Source organism: Dreissena polymorpha, chromosome 12 (genome assembly GCF_020536995.1).
Source record: "Dreissena polymorpha isolate Duluth1 chromosome 12, UMN_Dpol_1.0, whole genome shotgun sequence".
NCBI lineage: Eukaryota > Metazoa > Mollusca > Bivalvia > Myida > Dreissenidae > Dreissena > Dreissena polymorpha.
In genome coordinates, this window is record NC_068366.1 from 36,998,122 (window position 1) to 37,018,474 (window position 20,353).

Genomic DNA, 20,353 nt, shown 5'->3' on the forward strand with positions numbered 1-20,353 from the left:
CATGCTTCATATCAGATGTTTTATGTCTTGAATAAAAGTATCAAGAGTTTTTGTTAGTACTATACTGACTATAGTAAAGGTGGAATGATAGATCGTTTTAGGTGTCCTGCTTTTTGGTCAAATGTCCCGACAATTTTTTATGGAATGTCCCGCTTTGGACCTAAAAAATTATGGCATGTATGAATTTGAGTAGCATGGACGTTTTCAATTTCGCCACTTATTTCTTGTTGCATATTATTGGTATATGCCTCTCCTGAATAACAGAGTGTTTTCAGATAACCAGTATCACAAATTTGGATTGAAATTTGGCCCATATTTTCTGCTTCCAGGTGAATCCATCAGCGAATGCTTCACGGGGGAGCAAAAGACGTTAAGGATCAACTGCGGATCTGGCTACATGCTGCGCATCACGAACACATTCTACGGGTTCAGTAACTCGAACACGTGTTTGTTCCGTGCAGGTGACTGCACGCAGCTGGAGCACACGCCGTACCCGTGCACAGGCCGGGACTCGTGCTTGATAACCGTTCCCAGAAGTGGGAAGAGACTCGACAACTGTGATAAAAACAGCACTTATTTCCAAGTGCAATACACGTGTGAGCCTGGTAAGTTGTGTTATTGTTCTTTTGAGACACTTTCTGAGAAAACTGGGCTTAATGCATGTGCTTTATCCCAGATTAGCCTGTGCAGTCCGCACAGGCTAATCAGGGATGACACTTTCCGCTTTTATGATTTTTTTTTATTTCAATGAAGTCTCTTCTTAGCAAAAATCCAATTTTGGCAGAAAGTGTCGTCCCTGATTAGCTTGTGCAGACTGCACAGGCTAATCAGGGATGACACTTTACGCACATGCATTAAGCCCCGTTTTATCAAAATGTGTCTCTTGTATACTTTTATAGCTGTTGCCTGTTCTTGTTTTTAATCATAGTTTGCACTTAAAACGTATAAGGGCCTATCTTGTATGAAATAAAAGGGCATATTCTAGGCTCCCATATTTCTAAACAGTGATATATTGTTCATATTCAATATATTTTTAATTGGTTTTCAATAAGTAACAGGATACATTGTCATCAGTTCACAATTTTGAACATATCTGTTTGCTGTTGATATATGTTAACATTTTGTTTGAATTTTTACTTTTAGTTCAAAAAGATTTACAACCACAAAGAAATCACTACATTATTTTTCTATTATAATCATAACATAACATTCACATGTGTTATAGCAAAACAATATTTAATAATACTGAATAACAATAATACCATAAATTTCTGTTATATTTTAGTGTACAAATTAACTTTATGTTACAAACATGTTGTTTCAAAATTTTAACCAGAGCTTTTATTTCCCTGGAAACTTTTCACAATGATTATTGATATTTATATGGATAATTGTTCTTTAACATCATGTGCTATTACTTTTTTTCTCTCAACTTTGGGAAAAAACATCTCTTTTGAAGATCAAACAATTCAAAATCATGCAATTAACAGGTTTTTCACCTCTATAGAGAAGAGTAGCAACTCCAATTGAAGAGCTAGCAACACTTAGTCACTACCCTGGAAGGAGTAATATAACAAACAAATATAATTAAATATGATTCCTGATTCAAGCTTCCATCCTGAAAATTACTGGACTTAGCACCATTTTTAGCTAGCCGTCACCATGGTAATAAACAATTCAAAAACTCAACACTCCAGGGAATCTCTATTGTGGTCTTAAATTACGTTAAACTAAACCAGAGTTTTTCTAAATTGATTTAGAATACATGTTGAGTCAATAAAAAAAACTCCGTCTGACTAATTACACACAATGGTGTGTTTCTCCAAAAGTGTTAATTTGATTGTAATTAGGATCAAGTTAGACAGATATTGAAATAAATGTTGTTTCCAAGGACTAACTTTAAATTAACATTCATGTGTGGGAGATTAACTGCTTGACAAGCTTATGGAAACAGAAGATACATAACCCTTTGCATGCTGGGAAATTTGTCGTCTGCTTAAATGTCGTCTGCTGAATTTCTAAACTTAGCATTTTATTTGATTTTTTTTGAAGAATACTATCAGAATAGCAAACAGTTTGGATCCTGATGAGACGCCACGTTCTGTGGCGTCTCATCTGGATCCAAACTGTTTGCAAAGGCCTTTAAAATCCGGTTCCAGCGCTCAAAGGGTTAAATGTCAGTTTTTGAATACTACCAAAAATAATAGATTTTTTAATGTTTGAGAAATTCAATTAAGGTTACCAAATATGTTTTTGAAGAGTAAATGTATCAAAGTTTACAACATTAAAGACTTAAAAAGACAATAATTTTGCTTTACAATGTTGTTTTTTTGTCACAATTGATGATTTGGCTCACTAGTTGATGGCACAAGCTGTTTCCATATAGAAGTACTTTTTGGTAGCCATATATTGTTAAATTGCAGTCAACACAGGCTAATCAGACATGACACTTTCCGCCTAAACTTGATTTTTGCTAAAAGGAGACTTTCATTAAACAAATAATATAAAAAGGGAAAGTGTCGTCCCTGATTAGCCTGTGTGGACTGCGCTGGCTAATCTGGGACAACAATTTTCACACATGCATTATATCACTTTTTCACAGAGCACGGCCTATTTATTGTTTGGAATGTAATATTAGGCCAATAAACTAGGTCAAATATGTTATTGGGCGCTCATACTTAAAAGCATCTAAACATTGAGAATCGTAAAATTGGTTACACCACTGCAAACACCCGACAAATTTGCACACATGATAAATGAAAGAGTATCCAAACCTACACAAATTATTGTTTAAGGACAATATTATTTATAATTCATGGATTTGATTTTTTTGTCATAAACCCTTGCAAAAATATATCATATATCATGCACTTTTTTTATATAAAATACATAATCAAATATGTGTCTATGTCATTTTACTGCGTACATTGTTGTTTTCTCACAAACAAAAAATCACCAAAATAAAAAAGAGCTCATTTACTTTCTATAACAGCCATAAATTCTTCAGATGAGTGTCGGTCAACATGCGATTAATTTCAATGGCCTCTGTCAAGCAATTAAAGCGGGAATTCAACAGGTGCTGGTGGTGATCTAGCTAGGTGTCCGTGACGATTACCGATTACCGCAAACAATGAGAGAACTAAGTATTTTGCAAAAAGGCGATAGATCGATGTTCACTCTATTGTACGTTAATGTTTATTTGACGGAATAAACGCTGTTGAAATTAAACATAACAGACAAACAACAGGCTTTAATTATTCATTTTGTGTGTATGAAAAGGGCCCACAACTGAATTTTGATTGAGAGTATTGAGACCAGAATGTCCACATTCAACAACTGTCGGCCTACTAGGTGTGTGTTTTTGTTGGTAATTGTTTGTACAGTTCCAAAGACTTCTTTAATTTGCACAAGTTTTACTGTGACAAGCTGTTCAAGAGGAATCCACAGTAAAATCACTAGATCAAAGAAACAATGGGGAACAAATATATTTTTACATCTATCTCACCAGTACCAAACAATGTCAGACTGCGCATGTTGAAATTTTACACAAAGAATTAATTTGTGTAATTCAAATGCAATAGAATGTTCAATTGTGTTCTTTATTTATTCATACATTTAATTGAATGTTATCTATTGACTATATTTTATGATAGTCCATATATATAAAGACATTACAGGAAATGACATAAGTTACACATTTTGGTTAGAATTTTCTAGTGGGTATCCATACACCAACACCAAATAGAGTTACAGGAGGTATGTCCTAAATTACAAGCATCAAGGGCATCATATTTAAAAACAAATTATTTCAATGACCCCATACATATTCTATACCTAATGATTGTATATCACTTTCTCACAGGTATTAAATTTCATCTCATTTAGGTATGTAACAGTATTTTTCAAAACGACACAAGTCCCAACTGACAAGTGGCATAAAAGAAGACTAGTAATGTTGGTGTCTCATTTCTTACAGAAGATTAAACACCCGTTCACAAAATATCATAAACTCATAACCTAAGGTCATGGGAAATTTGGAGTTTCTATTCAAAACTTGTGACCCAAGGTTACACACTACTAATTCCAGTAATGATATATTGGTCCATATACGAGAGAGATCCTATAAACTCCATTTATTTCAATAAAATTACTGAGAGACTTGATCAACTTATATTCAATTTTCTTCAAGTAAATCAATGCAAATCCACATAAATATGAACAGGGAAGGACTTTTCCATAAGGTAAGAAGTCCCATAATAAATTATGAAAATGCTCAGGCTATTTGGAATAATTTTAGCAATTAAATAGAAAAATAATTCACATATCCCAGTGTGACCCAAAATCCACCATGTAACGGTTACATGAAGCAATATTTAGCAAATAATGAAAGGAATAATGAAATGTTTAATTGCACAAAATAATAATTTTAAACTCGGCTGTATTACTTTGAAATGATTCCAAGACAATCATCCATTTAATCAATACAAATAGAACATCGTTGAATTTAGGTGTCGTCGAATTTGGGTTACGGTAGGATATATACTATTTTCATAAATATTTATACAAACAAATCAAATAGTAATTACAACATGTAATCAATGGAAAATACATCAGCTTCAAGATGCATTTGAACTTTACATTTATTTAGAGTGTTTCAAATACAAAAATCTCATAAAAATGGTCAAATTTGTAGAAACAAAAATACCAAACAATAAACGTCAAATTGATATAATATACAGGTATGGTAATATGAAGCAAAACTTTTATAATTTCAAAGCACCGCCACATGACAATTCCAACTCTATATTCCAGTGATTGAGACCACAGACATCTGTCAGTCGTCCGTTCTCACCGCTCAGCGAGGCTACATATCGACGCCGCGGTTTCCAAGCAACTACCGAGACAACCTCGACTGCCTGACCCGGATTAGGGTTGACCCGTCTCAGCAGATCAACCTCACCGTGATCGACATGGACCTCGAGATTAACGGGACATACGGGTGCAAGGACTGGATGTACGCCTTTAACCAGTACCGCAGTGTTACGCTCTGTGGGCTGAGATTCAATGAGAAGCTGACGACACTCCAGAGCAACGAGATCTCCATCAAGTTTCAGAGCAATGAGCTGACCAACAAGAAGGGGTTCTGGATCCTCTATGAAGGTATTGGTGATCGTTTCTATAGTTATTTCCAATACTGTTTAACCAAGTTCCTCATTATTCCTCAATGAGCTGACCAACAAGAAGGGGTTCTGGATCCTCTATGAAGGTATTGGTGATCGTTTCTATAGTTATTTCCAATACTGTTTAACTAAGTTCCTCATTATCCTCAATGAGCTGACCAACAAGAAGGGGTTCTGGATCCTCTATGAAGGTATTGGTGATCGTTTCTATAGTTATTTCCAATACTGTTTTACCAAGTTCTTCATTATTCCTCAATGAGCTGACCAACAAGAAGGGGTTCTGGATCCTCTATGAAGGTATTAGTGATCGTTACCATAGTTATTTGCAATATTGTTAAACCCTTTACCACTTAGATTCGTATTTTTGCATATTTGTAGTCCCGCAGAAAATTATATTTAATTAAAAATATTTCTTACTAGACTCAAGTTGTAAAGGCTTTATTTGAAACCCTTAGATACTGATGAGCAGCAAACAGCATACAACCTGAACAAACTGTGAGTTACTCGCAGGCTGTTCTGGTTTTATGCTGTTTGCACATAGCCATTTTAACTTTGCTTCTGAGTTGGAAAGGGTTAACCAAGTTCCTCGCTATTTTTTTTCTTTTCTGGCTTTTCAAGATAAAGAGGTGTATGTGGATTTGTGGAATAGTTTATTTCGTCCTTAATAACTACTTTTCGTCTCATATTAGTAAAGAATTTAAAATAAGTCTTTTGAAGTTAAGAGATGTAAGTGTAGCACATGAAGAAATGTTTCTTGACATAAATAAACAATAACAATTGTATTATAAAAAATGTTACAATTGTGTTTGAATGTTTTTCTATTTTATTTACAAACAATACCACACATACAAAATACCACTAATTGCTACAATTATTTTTATATGATTGATCCAGTGCAATTTTTATCAAAATCTCAAACATGTTTTGATCATGACTCATTTATTTTGAAAATGATTAATTCAATCAAATCTGTTTTCAGCATGGCCACCTCTCATACCAACTCAGCCGTCAACCACTGAGAGACTCACCGTTCCTCCTCAAATCACAACAAGTCCTGAAGTCCAGACCACCAAGATAGCTCCTCTGATCACGTCAAATACTGCAGTGTCCAATACGAAGGAAGAAAAGTTACCATTCGGTATGATACACTTGATAGCAGAGGTCTCATCCTATTCTGATCCATTGTTCTGATTCTTAACCTTAGTCTTGACTCAAACAAATGATCAATGATAATGTTGTAAGAATAAAGACCAATGAGAATGCTTGTAAAAATATTGACCAACAAGAATAATTGTAAAAATATTGACCAATCAAATACAATGCTTGTTAACAAAATTGACCAATACAAAAGCTTATATCAATATCGATCAATGTGAATGCTTGTAACAATATTGACCAATTAGCTTGCTCATAACAACTGTGACCAATGAGAATGGAAGTAACAGTACCGACCAATGAAAATTCTTGTAACAATATAGACTAATAAATATGCACCACTTTCAAACATTTAAGTTTGTTACTTTTCAGTTGCCATAGTGTCCAGTGTGATTGGAACTCTAACCTTCATTCTGATCGTTCTTCTAATTATCCTGGTGTACCGCTGGTGGAACGACAAAAAGGACACGTCTTACAAAAGAAAGTCCCAGGATGTTGAGTACCTTGACACACGAAACCCTGCTTACAGAAGCAGTACCGGAACAGAATTCAGCGGTGTGGAAATATACTACAACCGTTAGTAACTATGTTGCAGGTGGGGAATAAATAATTGATATAGAATGAAAGTGCAAGTCAAATTGAGATTTCAACTAACTAATATTATATAAAACCAGCAAAATTATCTCTATATGGAGATACGACAGGCTGATTTATTGCTTATGAAGATATTTTTGTGAAGAATCTAACAATGTCAGAGTACTTGTGTTCATGGAGGATTTCTAGCCAAGGGAGACTACTGTGCTGCAGGGTAGAGCACTGACATTGTTGTCTTACCTGGGGATAATATCACATTAAAAGGCCACTTGCAAAAGAGAATTGGGTACTGATGAAAAAAATGATTTATAAGTGAAGTGACCTTTTACCAAATGACATTTTATATGGAAACTGATATATGAAGTATTTGTTAAGTTTGAGGTGTTTTCTAGATAGAATGACAAAGCATTAAAGTGTGAATTAACTTTGGCTGCTAAGGAGAGTATTGAATTTGGTAGATTAATTCAAACTAGTCACTGAGAATATGCTACACAAAGCATCGTTCATTTCGGATAGACATATTGTGAGATAAACAGCGATTGCTGGAGTGCATATTTCAAGACTGAACCATTATTATTGTTGTATGTGAATGTTTCAAGAAATACACCATGGCAACAGTAGTGCTAGTGAACTGTGATCAGATTTAAAATCAGGGACACGCTTCTGATAGCATGTATACACAGCTGGCTGGGGTATATCACAATATAACAAACAGAAATTATTCTGCTTACAGAACTGTGTGATAATTTGTTTGTATTTTTTATTGCGCAAATTTTTTCAGTTCTTCTGGAAGGCCCAGAAAATCCTGGCTATTTCGAAAGGAAGACTGCAATATTTGCTTTAAATTGCAGCTTGAAAAAATACACATGTATACAAATCGATCATTTAGCTAATATAATGTATGGAGGCATTGTTTTTACGAGGTCATAAAGTTAACAGTATAAATCCTGTTAAAAATTTCTTTACGTTTTTTTTAAAATAAGAAACAAGCAAAACTGAATAATAAATATTGAAAATGCAATTTAACAACAAACTGCTTTTCTTTACGTTATGTGTATATGTTCACATTTAACTACAAATGGCAAATTGAGTGTGACCAAAAAACCCTGTGATACTACAACATTTTAGTGTGGGAGACTAAAACGAATTGTTATGGTATTCGTTGTTGTTGAAGAACAACATTTGCGATTTTGAATTGCAATTGAAATACTGTTGGAGATATATGGAGATTTTCAATCACTTTAAATACCTGATAATTATTATTTTTTATTTAAATAATCATTTTTTAATTTACAGATAAAGCACATATTTAGGTTTAAATAAAATGTTCCAAAATGCCTGCAAAATAGTATTCTTTTTAGCCATAAAATTTGTTTAAAGTAATAAAATCAAAACTAAACTATGAAAACATATTTTAAAGTCTGATGTAACCTAAATCGTACATAGGACTTGAAATATTGTCCAACAAGGGCTGCTAAGACAGATTGCCCGAGAAAAGCCCATTTATGAATAGGTAACACGCCAACTTATTTGGTGTGAACAGCCAGAGTTGTTGTATCATTAAAACATTTTTTTAACAGTCTGCTGTCAGACTTTTAATGCTACTAAGCCAAGCCACACATTTGCTGGTAACTTCAAAAGAAGGAACCTTTTGGTACCAATTATTCAACTTTTATGACCTTAACATTTATCACTTTTTTTTAGTTGATACATTCTTTTGATTATATATGTACAGACAATTAAACTGTACTAGTATCATGTAATTTGTGTTATATTGTAAAGTTTTATTTGTATTTTACATCACAATTTTTTTCATTTCTAGTGTTCTATTAGCTAAACTGTGCAATAAAGAGTGTACATAGTTCCCATCATGTATATAATATGCAGCCGTTTGTAAATATTCAGCATCTAGGTCAAAAATATGTCTTATTTATTATTTCATGTAGTGTTTTTGTTTGTTATTATGTTATTGGATAATATTTGATTAATATAACTGACTCTTTAACAATCCCCTTTGAGAAACAAACATACGTACATTTCATCATTTACTTTTTTTAACAGGATTAAACCATTTATGCCTAGCGTCTAGAAAAAAGGCATTGGCAAACAGCATAGACCAAGATGAGACGCCACATGATGGGGCGTCTCATCAGGGTCTGCGCTGTTTGCTTAAAGGAATTTCTGTAAGAAATATTCTAAATATAGAAATAAATATACTAGACATCCCTAATTTTGGAAATAAATTGATCCAATTTAGAAGGATGGGAGAGTCTACTAGGCATAAATGGGTTAAAATCCACGGACAATTTTCCATAGCCCTCTATAACAGCTTCAATTAATTGCATAAACACAATTTAGAAACTTTACAATGTTTTAACACATTTTAACTAATTCTTATAGATATGTTAAAATGTATACAATGGTTTTTAGATATTTGTTTAAAAATATTTTAGAGATAAAATACATAGATACATTTTCTACCATTTTTTTGTATTAATTGCCAATGCTGTATCAGCCACTGTGTTGTGTTGTGTTGAAGTATTGGTACATGTGTTGAGAGAAATAAACCATACAATATAAAATAAAGTATTTAAGTGTTATTGTATTTAACCAAAATATATGCTGCCACCCTGTTCATGGTTCATATGGTACACATTTAAAGCATTTCACTTATCACAGCCTACACTTATTGAACAGGAGATTGACAAGCAATATGGTCCCCTACCGGTGAAACTCCACCATTGTCAGAATTTGTTTTATATATTTGTTGCCATAGCAACCAGAATTCTTGACGTAGGAACAAACTGAAATAACGTGCATAATCTCCCCATATTGCCATCTATCCATGTTTCAAGTTTCATGAAAAAATATGAAGAACTTTTAAAGTTATCGCAGAACCCACTATTTTCAGCAATATTTCTAGTCTATTTGTTAATATTTCTAGTCTATTTGTTGCCATAGCAACCATAATTCTTGACCTAGGAACAAAATGTGCATAATCTCCATATTGCCATCTATCCATGTTTCAAGTTTCATGAAAAAATATGAAGAACTTTTAAAGTTATCGCAGGATCCAGAAAAGTGTGACAGACAGACTGATTGACAGACAGAGCGCAAACAATAAGTCCCCTACGGTTTCACCGGTAGGGGACAAAAAAAGCCCACAATAATACAAGATATAAGTTATTAAGCATTGCTGCTTGTTCAAAAGACTTCCACATATAATTGGTTCGTGTTACAATCCGAAGTATTTTTACATATAAAATACAATTTGTATTTCAGTATACCACTGCTTCAGTTTTTCTTGGAGAAAATAGCCGACAATCATGTTGTTTTATCCAATAGCCTAATGGAAAAAAGTTGAATCCCAATTTCAAACACACCCAAAAATCGACCATCAAACACTGAAGAGTTATTTTAAGCCTTCTATTTATGAAAACAGAATTATCTCCCTTTGTGACTCACCAGCCACAAATCCCCATCAATAAACCGGTAGTCTTTCATTGTGTGTTTTATGGCAAATTTCATCTACTGAAGGTAAATATTCAAAAGCACCTACAAAGTTAATCATAAAGTATGGAATGCTTGTAAATGCAGATATAAATACTGTATCCTTGATTTGCAAGAAATAAGTAAAAGCAGCAATTAACAGAAATACTGTTCTAATAAAAAAAACTCAACATATATTACATCATGAGTTTTTAATAAAGCAGAATATTTCTACATTCTTGATAACAAACACGCTACAGACTGTTTGAAGATATTAATATCTATGACTTTGAATGGCAATTGTTAAGCAATGTTATAATCATGACTTTGTAATAGGTAAGTTGAAAAAGGGCATCCATCCAGCTACCTAGGATAATAAATAGTGTACTTTCACAACTTCACAGCGTGAGGAAAAGCAGGCAAGTTTAACCCTTTCCCTTTTAGAAACGCTTTTTAACGCATTTGTAATACTGTGAAACCATTTATTTTCGACAGCACAAAATTTCGTCATTTTTATAAAAATGACGATTTTGTCAGCACTTAAATTCGCCAATTTTTTATTTTGAATTAAAAAAAAATGCGTCAGTCAATATCCGATTTGTGTGTAATACATATACGCGATCAATCGCAGTTGCGAAAAATCGTGGTACGAATGCGGGAACACACTTGAGAATCACTGCAGGAGGTGGGGCCCGTTTGTCACATGCCAATTAACTAGTCTTTTGTTATCAAGGGACAGTAATGGACCCTCTTAATGTATGCCATTCACACGTTCATTGTTATGATTAGTGGACAAGTGGGATCGAATAACCGTTAACGAGTGTTTGTAACAACGAAGCCAATTGCCAATTAGTCTTATTCTATCAAATAGCAAATCAAACTAGTCACTTTTGTTTATTTTCTTGGGTATGTGTTCTAGTTGGTATGATTTTTATTAAAATGCTGTCAATACGGTTTAAAAACTGTTTGTGTTATACGAAAGAGGTTCCAGATTGTTAAGTGTTTTTATTTTCAAATAAAATGCTTTTTTATTCTGATATCAACATTAAAGTTATAAACTCTATGTGTGTGTTTGTTCTTAAAAAGTAAACTACCGGTATATAAATCAATAATGTCAATAATTTAAAAATAAATAAATTGATACATATAAAATAGTAATAAGTGTGGTTAAACGCAAACAATCAAACAACAAACAGCAATTAAAATATTCTTTATTAATTTGTGATAAATACGCATGTTGATCACACATCGTAATCTTTTCATTTGGTTTATTGTCTTTCGTCGGCATTCGCTGCGTGATGGCTAATATGCAACACCCCTGAAAAACACAATGCACCTAATGGGTAATAAAGTTATAAACAATTAGCGCTAATTCATTACCATTCTACATAAACGAAGTCAACGCATTCGATACAGCTGTACTGCACTAGCGTTTTAAAGAAGTGTAACGTGTCAGTTAAGTACCTTGTGTAATCAACATCCCTTTGTGTCAAAACCGGATTAATCTTGATTACTAAACAGCAGTGAATGTGTGCATGGATTATGTTGGAATTTAATGCCTCATGTCTACGGTAAAGTTTTAAAATATTGTTTAACTTAGTATTTGTTTTTGTTCAAACATAGAGCATAATTGTTCGTTAGGATCTTAAATTCGCCGATCGGTCGACTGACGAAATTTATGAAAATTAATGCCTGACGATTAATAATGGTTTCACAGTACCTCAGAAAGTTAAATTTAAGTAATGACCTTTCTTACTAGATTCAAGTTTTGAAGTCATCATTTCCAACCCTTAGATACTGATGAGCAGCAAACAGCATAAAACCTGAACAGACTGCAAGTTACTCGCAGACTGTTCTGGTTTTATGCTGTTTGCACATAGCAATTTTCACTTTGCCTCTGAGTGGGAAAGGGTTAAATGAGTTTGAGTACTTTATTTAAAAGGTTTTCGTCAAGGGCAGTCTACCCCCTAATACGAAGAAGCGGGGATATAATAGCAATTTACAAGTTAAATACATGATTATAACATTGCTTAACAATACATGTATGCCATTCAAAGTAAGTTTACTTTTTGCAATGGAACCATACTGATTCCAGCAAAAAATTGCTGAGAACATATCATACAAAACAGCTGAAATGTTATGACAGCATACAATATAACAGCACTGATGCGGGCATTACACAGTAATATCCTTGGTGATAAACAAAAGAAAAACCATGACAACATTGCAATATTTTAGGGGGACTTCATATGCCACACCATTTTAGGAATTCAACCTTGAGAATTAAATTGAGAATTTCAGCATCAATCTATGGATTGAGTGATGTATTGGACGTCATCATTGATGACGTTCAATCGAACGAATGATAAAGGGGGCTAACTTTCGTTAAGCTGGCGCATATAGTCGCGATTTGGGGCGCTTGAAAACTGGTCGGTAACTTTTGCTGAAATTTGACATGTAAATGGACCAGAATGCGATCTACCTGTTGGCGTAGGCGTTATACCTGGGAAAAATCTAGTTTTTGATTAAATCAGGAAAAATTTTCGCAAGTTTGACAAAACCGGAATTACAAAATGCGGTATGTGGATATACCGAAATCCCTACCGAAATCCCCGAAATCAAACTTTGATAAAAACAATGTTTCATCAGTGATTTCAGTGTATTTCGCAACAATCTATATTAAAATACGCAGTTTTTCGATAAATAATCAATATTAATGGGGATTTCGTGGGATCTCGGGGATTCCTGGGGATTTTGGTAATTGCGGGAATGTCGGTATTTTTTCACACACGTCAAAATGGCCGACTTCGACAGAAAGAACGCTTAAAAGTATTTACAAAATAACATCATCACAAACGATGTAAAGTGAACGCTACTTATCCGTTTTGTAGATAAGTATACGATCAATTGGAAAACACTAAAATTTGACATAAAAAAACGCCAGTGGATATGGAAATCTTCATCGTTGGAAATAGCAGACGGCGTCGACCAATGGCTGTCAATACAAGTTCGAAAAGAACGCGAGAAAGTATTAACAAAATAACATAGATGATGTAAAGTGAACGCTAATTCGCTGTTTAGTAGATAAGTATACGATCTATTGAAAAACCATAACATTTGACACAAAAACACCCGTGGATATGGAAATCTTCAGCGTAACGAAATAGCAGACATCGCACGGCGTCTCATCTGGGTCTACGCTGTTTGCCAAGGCCGATAATATAATGAATGGAAATGCACAAACTCAGTAACTGGCAAGCACATATGCATTAGTAGGTTGTTTCGTGATTATTCAGAAACGACTACATAATTCTTTTGGTTCAGCCAGTGCAACTTAACAGAAATAAGTATAAAAAGTTTCTACATCTGACAACAATGTGCCAACTTAATACAAGGTAAGTTGTTTACATTATTTAAAATATTGCAAGCTTACAGTACTCAACAATAAACAGCTGGTACAATGTAATATCATCGTTTTAATTTTAATAAGCCCTTGGTTAATCACCCTTTTTAATGTTATGGATCAATGCATCTCTAACACCTTCAATTGACTTGTTCATGAAAAATATACACCCTCAGTGCATGTTATCCCATACACCATCAATCACTTACGAAGGCTCAATTGGTCTTTCTCGGCTCGGGTACTACTTACCGGTACATGTACCCCGGGTACTCTTAACTTTACTTACATGTTCCCTGGGTACGGTAAATAAACTTAAACATGCCCGCAAATATTAGATTGTATCCGAGTTGTATATCCGCCAAAAATCCGATGTCGTTAAACATGCTACCGATAACGTAAAACAATATTGTTAACCTTAAACAACCTTCTCTTTTAAAAAATCTGCATCAACATGCTTTTTAGTTTGAGTGTTGATAGGACGCCGTAGGAATAAGCAAGTAATCAAGAATACGTCTCTGTTTCTGCTTTTATTTCCTTCATGTATAATGACGATAAGGATTGACGACTAACATTGACGACAATGATCACAAGCATTTACGACTAACACTGACGACAAGCATTGTTAAATTAACGATTTAATTTGAATAATAAGATTATAGTACAACAGATATGCTTTTCAAAGTATAATATAATAGCATACACTCATTAGAATAAGAGGTTTCATAAATAACATATGAAACATTTTCAATCAATATCGAAATATCTTATTCAATATTTATTACACAGCATGAATTAATTGTTAAAACATAATATAAATACCGAATATGGTGTTCCCCATTTAACGGACCTTGCAAACCAAAAAATGTTTCTTTAAAAAAAATCTATGACGGTAAAAAGTGAGCGTGCGATGTCGCGGAAAATATTATACTTGACGACGTCATACAATGACGCGACTTTAAACAATTTAAGATTTAAAATTAAATCACATCATTGATTTTAACAATGAGTTTTGATAATATAAATGCCATTGAACAGAAAATTGACATAAATGTAAACATAATTAATTTTTACAAAATACCCGACAACAACCGATTTAGTGTTAAAATTCCTGGGTACGTTTTAGTATATTTACCGTACCCAGGGTACGAGCCTTACTAACTGTATTATTATTATATCTCACCGACTACAAGGTACCTTTACCTTGTTGTGTTTATCAACCTGGAATTTATGTAAAGTCCGGCTTTCTTTACTTTTTTTTTTCATTCATTTGATTACGCAATTGTTGACGTACCTCGTGGAAAATTATTTGAATCTTTGGATTTTAATGGCGACAAGCTGGAAGTGTCAATTTATTTTAAAAACGAATCTAAGATTTTAAGTATTGTGTGTTTTTCATGCATAATTCAGTGTTTTCCAGAAAATTGAGTACCAGTTATATGGCCGGCAACTATGCAGTAAAACAAAAGCATTTATGACATTTACTTGATATATTTGGGAAAAGAAGCAGTCATGTAAATGTAAGAGTAAATGTAACCGGCAGAATCGCTGGCTGCCGGTATTTAAAGAGAACACTGATAATAGTAAACTAAATCTCTACGACACGAGTACAGCGTTGTAAAATTGTGTTTTGGGTGATAATGGTTAGTAATTCATACAAATGTTATTAAAAATATTGTGCTTTAAAATTAATTTTGAGAATGGGATGGAAGAACAGAAAATGAAGAGCATACAGGGATGGAAATAAGTGGTTTCCCATGAGCCCGGGGCAAGTAGATTTTGGCCTGGGCAACTCAATTTCAAAAGTTGGTAAACTTGTTTTTTTTTTAATCTTAAAACAATTCAGTGCAATAAAAATTGAAAAACAATTGATCACCATGGATCAATACTAGTTAAATAACATTCATTATATAGGAATAGGACATGATTCAAATCAGGCTCATAATAATACATCATGCATTGAACATGTGTATTGTCAGCAAATGTATATAATTATCTATTATTTTATTAAAAAAATATAATAATATTCACATGTTCATATTTCTGGGCTCGTTATTCTTTATCTGGGCAACCAAAATACTAAAGATGGTTGCCCACAATAGTAAAAAGTTAGTTTCAATCCCTGGCATATCATTGTAACTTTATTGTTTAACTGCATTGCATTAAAATTGTGATTGAGGTAAGCTTGTTGTTTATAGTATATTTACTTTTGAGCTCGACTATTATATATGAAATATATTTAGTGTAGCTATCCTACTCACCCCGGCGTAAGTGCGCGCATTGGAATGTTTGCGTACCACCTCGAATATATTTCCTATGTCCATTGACATATTGCTTTCATACATGTATTTTGCTTCTTAACCAACATGACCCCAATGTATAAACAAAAGCAGATAACTGTATCAAGCATTTTGTAACAATTATGGCCTTTTTTTCACTAAGAATAAGCATATAATTGATAAATCTATTTTAAAGTTTGCGTACCACCTTTAAATTGCCACAACTTTTTTATTATGCTCTCCCCAAATTTTTTAAGGGGGGAGCATATAGTCGCCGCTTCGTCTGTCCGTCCATGCACAATTTTTGTCCGGGCTATTTCTCAGCAACTAATGACTGGAATTCAATTTAACTTAATGGGAAGCTTCACTACCAAGAGGAGACATGCATATTATCAGCCGGTTCTGGTCAGATGATTTTTCACAGAGTTACAATGTATGGCCCTATGAAATTTTCCATTAACTGTACATATAACGCGATATACCTGTTGGCGTATTCGTTATTACTGGGAAAAATCTAGTTTTTGATTAAATCACGAAAAAGTGGTGTTTTTTATTGCGCAATCGCTATAAACACGTGGCTTGGCCGGAAGTACATGTAGCCTTAATAGCAACCCCAAGACAATTCACCCCCAGGAGACAATTGACGGGCTAGACAATTCAAATTAGATTTTTCATACCCCAATTTTTCGATTTTCGTAATCATTTTTGTCGTACCCAAATGTTTTTCGTACCCAAATTTGTTCGTACCTAAAAAAAAATTCGTGCCCATTATTTTCGTACCCAAATGTTTTTCGTACCCAAATTTTACGTACCCAATTTTTTTCGTACCCCTTTTTTTTCGTGCCCAATTTTTTTCGTACCCATTTTTTTCGTACCTAAATTTTTGTTCGTACCAAATTTTTTCCGTAACAATTTTTTTTTTTTCGTACCCATTTTTTTCGTACCCAAATGTTTTTTGTTCCTAATTGTTTTCGTACCCAATTTTTTGTTCGTACCCATTTTTTTCGTACCGAAATGTTTTTCGTACCCAAATTTGTTCGTACCCATTTTTTTTTCGTACCAATCTTTTTCGTACCCAAATTTGTTCGTACCCAATTTTTTTTTCATACCCATTTTTTTCGTACCCAAATAAAAAAATCGTACCCATTTTTTTAGTACCCAAATTTGTTTCGTACCCAAATTTTTATTTGTACACATTTTTTTCGTACCCAAATAGTTTTCGTACCCTATTTTTTTTTGTTTCCTTTATTTTTTTGTACTCTAATTTGTTTTCGTAACCAAATTAGTTTTTTTTCCTGCCCATATTATGTTCGTACCCATTATTTCTTCGTACACAAATTTGTTCGTACCCAAATTTTTTCGTACCCATATGTCGTACTCAAATTTTTTTCGTACACAAATTTGTTCGTACCTAATTTTTTATTCGTACCCATTTTTTTCGTACCCAAATAGTTTTTCGTACCTTTATTTTGTTCGTACCCTTTTTTTTTCGTACTCAAATTTGTTTTCGTACCCAAATTATTTTTTTTTCGTACCCACTGCCCACATATTTTTTCGTACCCAAATTTTTGTCGAAATAATCGGCTTTCAATTTGATTTGATCTCCCCACTCATTCCATCCCGCGAAACCCTTAAGGTGTCGCAACTCTAGTATAACAGCACTGATGCGGGCATTACACAGTAATATCCTTGGTGATAAACAAAAGAAAAACCATGACAACATTGCAATATTTTAGGGGGACTTCATATGCCACACCATTTTAGGAATTCAACCTTGAGAATTAAATTGAGAATTTCAGCATCAATCTATGGAATGAGTGATGTATTGGACGTCATCATTGATGACGTTCAATCGAACGAATGATAAAGGGGGCTAACTTTCGTTAAGCTGGCGCATATAGTCGCAATTTGGGGCGCTTGAAAACTGGTCGGTAACTTTTGCTGAAATTTGACATGTAAATGGACCAGAATGCGATCTACCTGTTGGCGTAGGCGTTATACCTGGGAAAAATCTAGTTTTTGATTAAATCAGGAAAAATTTTCGCAAGTTTGACAAAACTGGAATTACAAAATGCGGTATGTGGATATACCGAAATCCCTACCGAAATCCCCGAAATCAAACTTTGATAAAAACAATGTTTCATCAGTGATTTCAGTGTATTTCGCAACAATCTATATTAAAATACGCAGTTTTTCGATAAATAATCAATATTAATGGGGATTTCGTGGGATCTCGGGGATTCCTGGGGATTTTGGTAATTGCGGGAATGTCGGTATTTTTTCACACACGTCAAAATGGCCGACTTCGACAGAAAGAACGCTTAAAAAGTATTTACAAAATAACATCATCACAAACGATGTAAAGTGAACGCTACTTATCCGTTTTGTAGATAAGTATACGATCAATTGGAAAACACTAACATTTGACATAAAAAAACGCCAGTGGATATGGAAATCTTCATCGTTGGAAATAGCAGACGGCGTCGACCAATGGGCGGCTGGCTGCCAATACAGGTTCGAAAACAACGCGAGAAAGTATTAACAAAATAACATAATTAAAAATGATGTAAAGTGAACGCTAATTCGCTGTTTTGTAGATAAGTATACGATCTATTGAAACACCATAACATTTGACATAAAAACACCCGTGGATATGGAAATCTTTAGCGTAACGAAATAGCAGACATCACACGGCGTCTCATCTGAGTCTACGCTGTTTGCCAAGGCCGATAATATAATGAATGGAAGTGCACAAACTCAGTAACTGGCAAGCATATATGCATTAGTAGGTTGTTTCGTGATTATTTAGAAACGACTACATAATTCTTTTGGTTCAGCCAGTGCAACTTAACAGAAATAAGTATAATAGTTTCTACACCTGACAACAATGTGCCAACTTTATACAAGGTAAGTTGTTTACATTATTTAAAATATTTCAAGCTTACAGTATACAACAATAAACAGCTGGTACAATGTAATGTCATCGTTTTAATTTTAATAAGCCCGTGGTTAATTACCCTTTTTAATCTTATGGATCAATGCATCTCTAACACCTTCAATTGACATTCTCGGCTCGGGTACTACTTACCGGTACATGTACCCCGGGTACTCTTAACTTTACTTACATGTAGCCCGGGTACGGTAAAGAAACTTAAACATACCCGCAAATATTAGATTGTATCCCAGTTGTATATCTGCCAAAAATCCGATGTCGTTAAACATGCTAGCGATTAAAGTAAAACAATATTGTTTACCTTAAAGAAACTTCTCTTTTAAAAAAATCTGCATCAACATGCTTTTTAGTATGAGTGTTGAGAGGACGCCGTAGGAATAATCAAGTAATCAAGAATACGTCTCTGTTTCTGCTTTTATTTCCTTCATGTATAATGACGATAAGGATTGACGACTAACATTGACGGCAATGATCACAAGCATTTACCACTAACACTAACGACAAGCATTGGCGACTAGATGTAACATTGACGATTCTCTACAATAAATGAAATTAACAATAAAGAATGAATAAAACGATTATAGTACAACAGATCTGCTATTCGAAGATAATATGATAGCATACACTCATTAGAATAAAAGGTTTCATAAATAACAATTTGAAACATTTTCAATAAATATCGAAATATCTTATACAATATTTATTACACAGCATGAATTATTTGTTAAAACATAATATAAATACCAAATATGGTGTTCCCCATTTAACGGACCTCGCAAACCAAAAAATGTTTCTTTAAAAAAATCTATGACGGTAAAAAGTGAACGTGCGACGTCGCGGAAAATATACTTGACAACGTCATACAATGACGCGACTTTAAACAATTTAAGATTTTAAATTGAATCACATTAATGATTGTAAAAATGAGTTTTGATAATACATTGTATAAATGCCATTTAACAGAAAATTGACATAAATGTAAACATAATTAATTTTTACAAAATAGCCGACAACAACCGATTTAGTGTTAAAATTCCCGGGTACGTTTTAGTATATTTACCGTACCCAGGGTACGAGCCTTACTAACTGTATTATTATTATATCTCACCGACTACCTTTACCTTGTTGTGTTTCAACCTGAAATTTATGTAAAATCCGGCTTTCTCTACTTTTATTTTTCATTCATTTGATAAAGCAATTGTTGACGTATCTCGTGGAAAATTATTTGAATCTTTGGATTTTAGTGACGACAAGCTGGAAGTGTCAATTTATTTTTAAAATGAATCTAAGATGTATTTAATTT

The 20,353-nt window shown here is 33.6% G+C and overlaps 2 protein-coding genes across 3 annotated transcripts in view; one reads left to right on the forward strand and one right to left on the reverse strand.

The window, feature by feature from the left end:
• Window positions 1-9,515, forward strand: part of LOC127853556 (protein SpAN-like) — a 46,164-nt gene extending 36,649 nt beyond the window's left edge. For both annotated transcript variants that reach the window (XM_052388148.1, XM_052388149.1), the window contains exons 3-6: window positions 330-605; window positions 4,813-5,160; window positions 6,160-6,318; window positions 6,708-9,515. In XM_052388148.1, the coding sequence (XP_052244108.1) occupies window positions 330-605; window positions 4,813-5,160; window positions 6,160-6,318; window positions 6,708-6,916 (992 nt within the window). In that variant the 3' untranslated portion in view covers window positions 6,917-9,515. The remainder of the gene's footprint in view (window positions 1-329; window positions 606-4,812; window positions 5,161-6,159; window positions 6,319-6,707) is intronic.
• The window catches only part of LOC127853552 (activating signal cointegrator 1 complex subunit 3-like), a 215,834-nt gene that overhangs the window by 57,347 nt on the left and 138,134 nt on the right, over window positions 1-20,353 (reverse strand).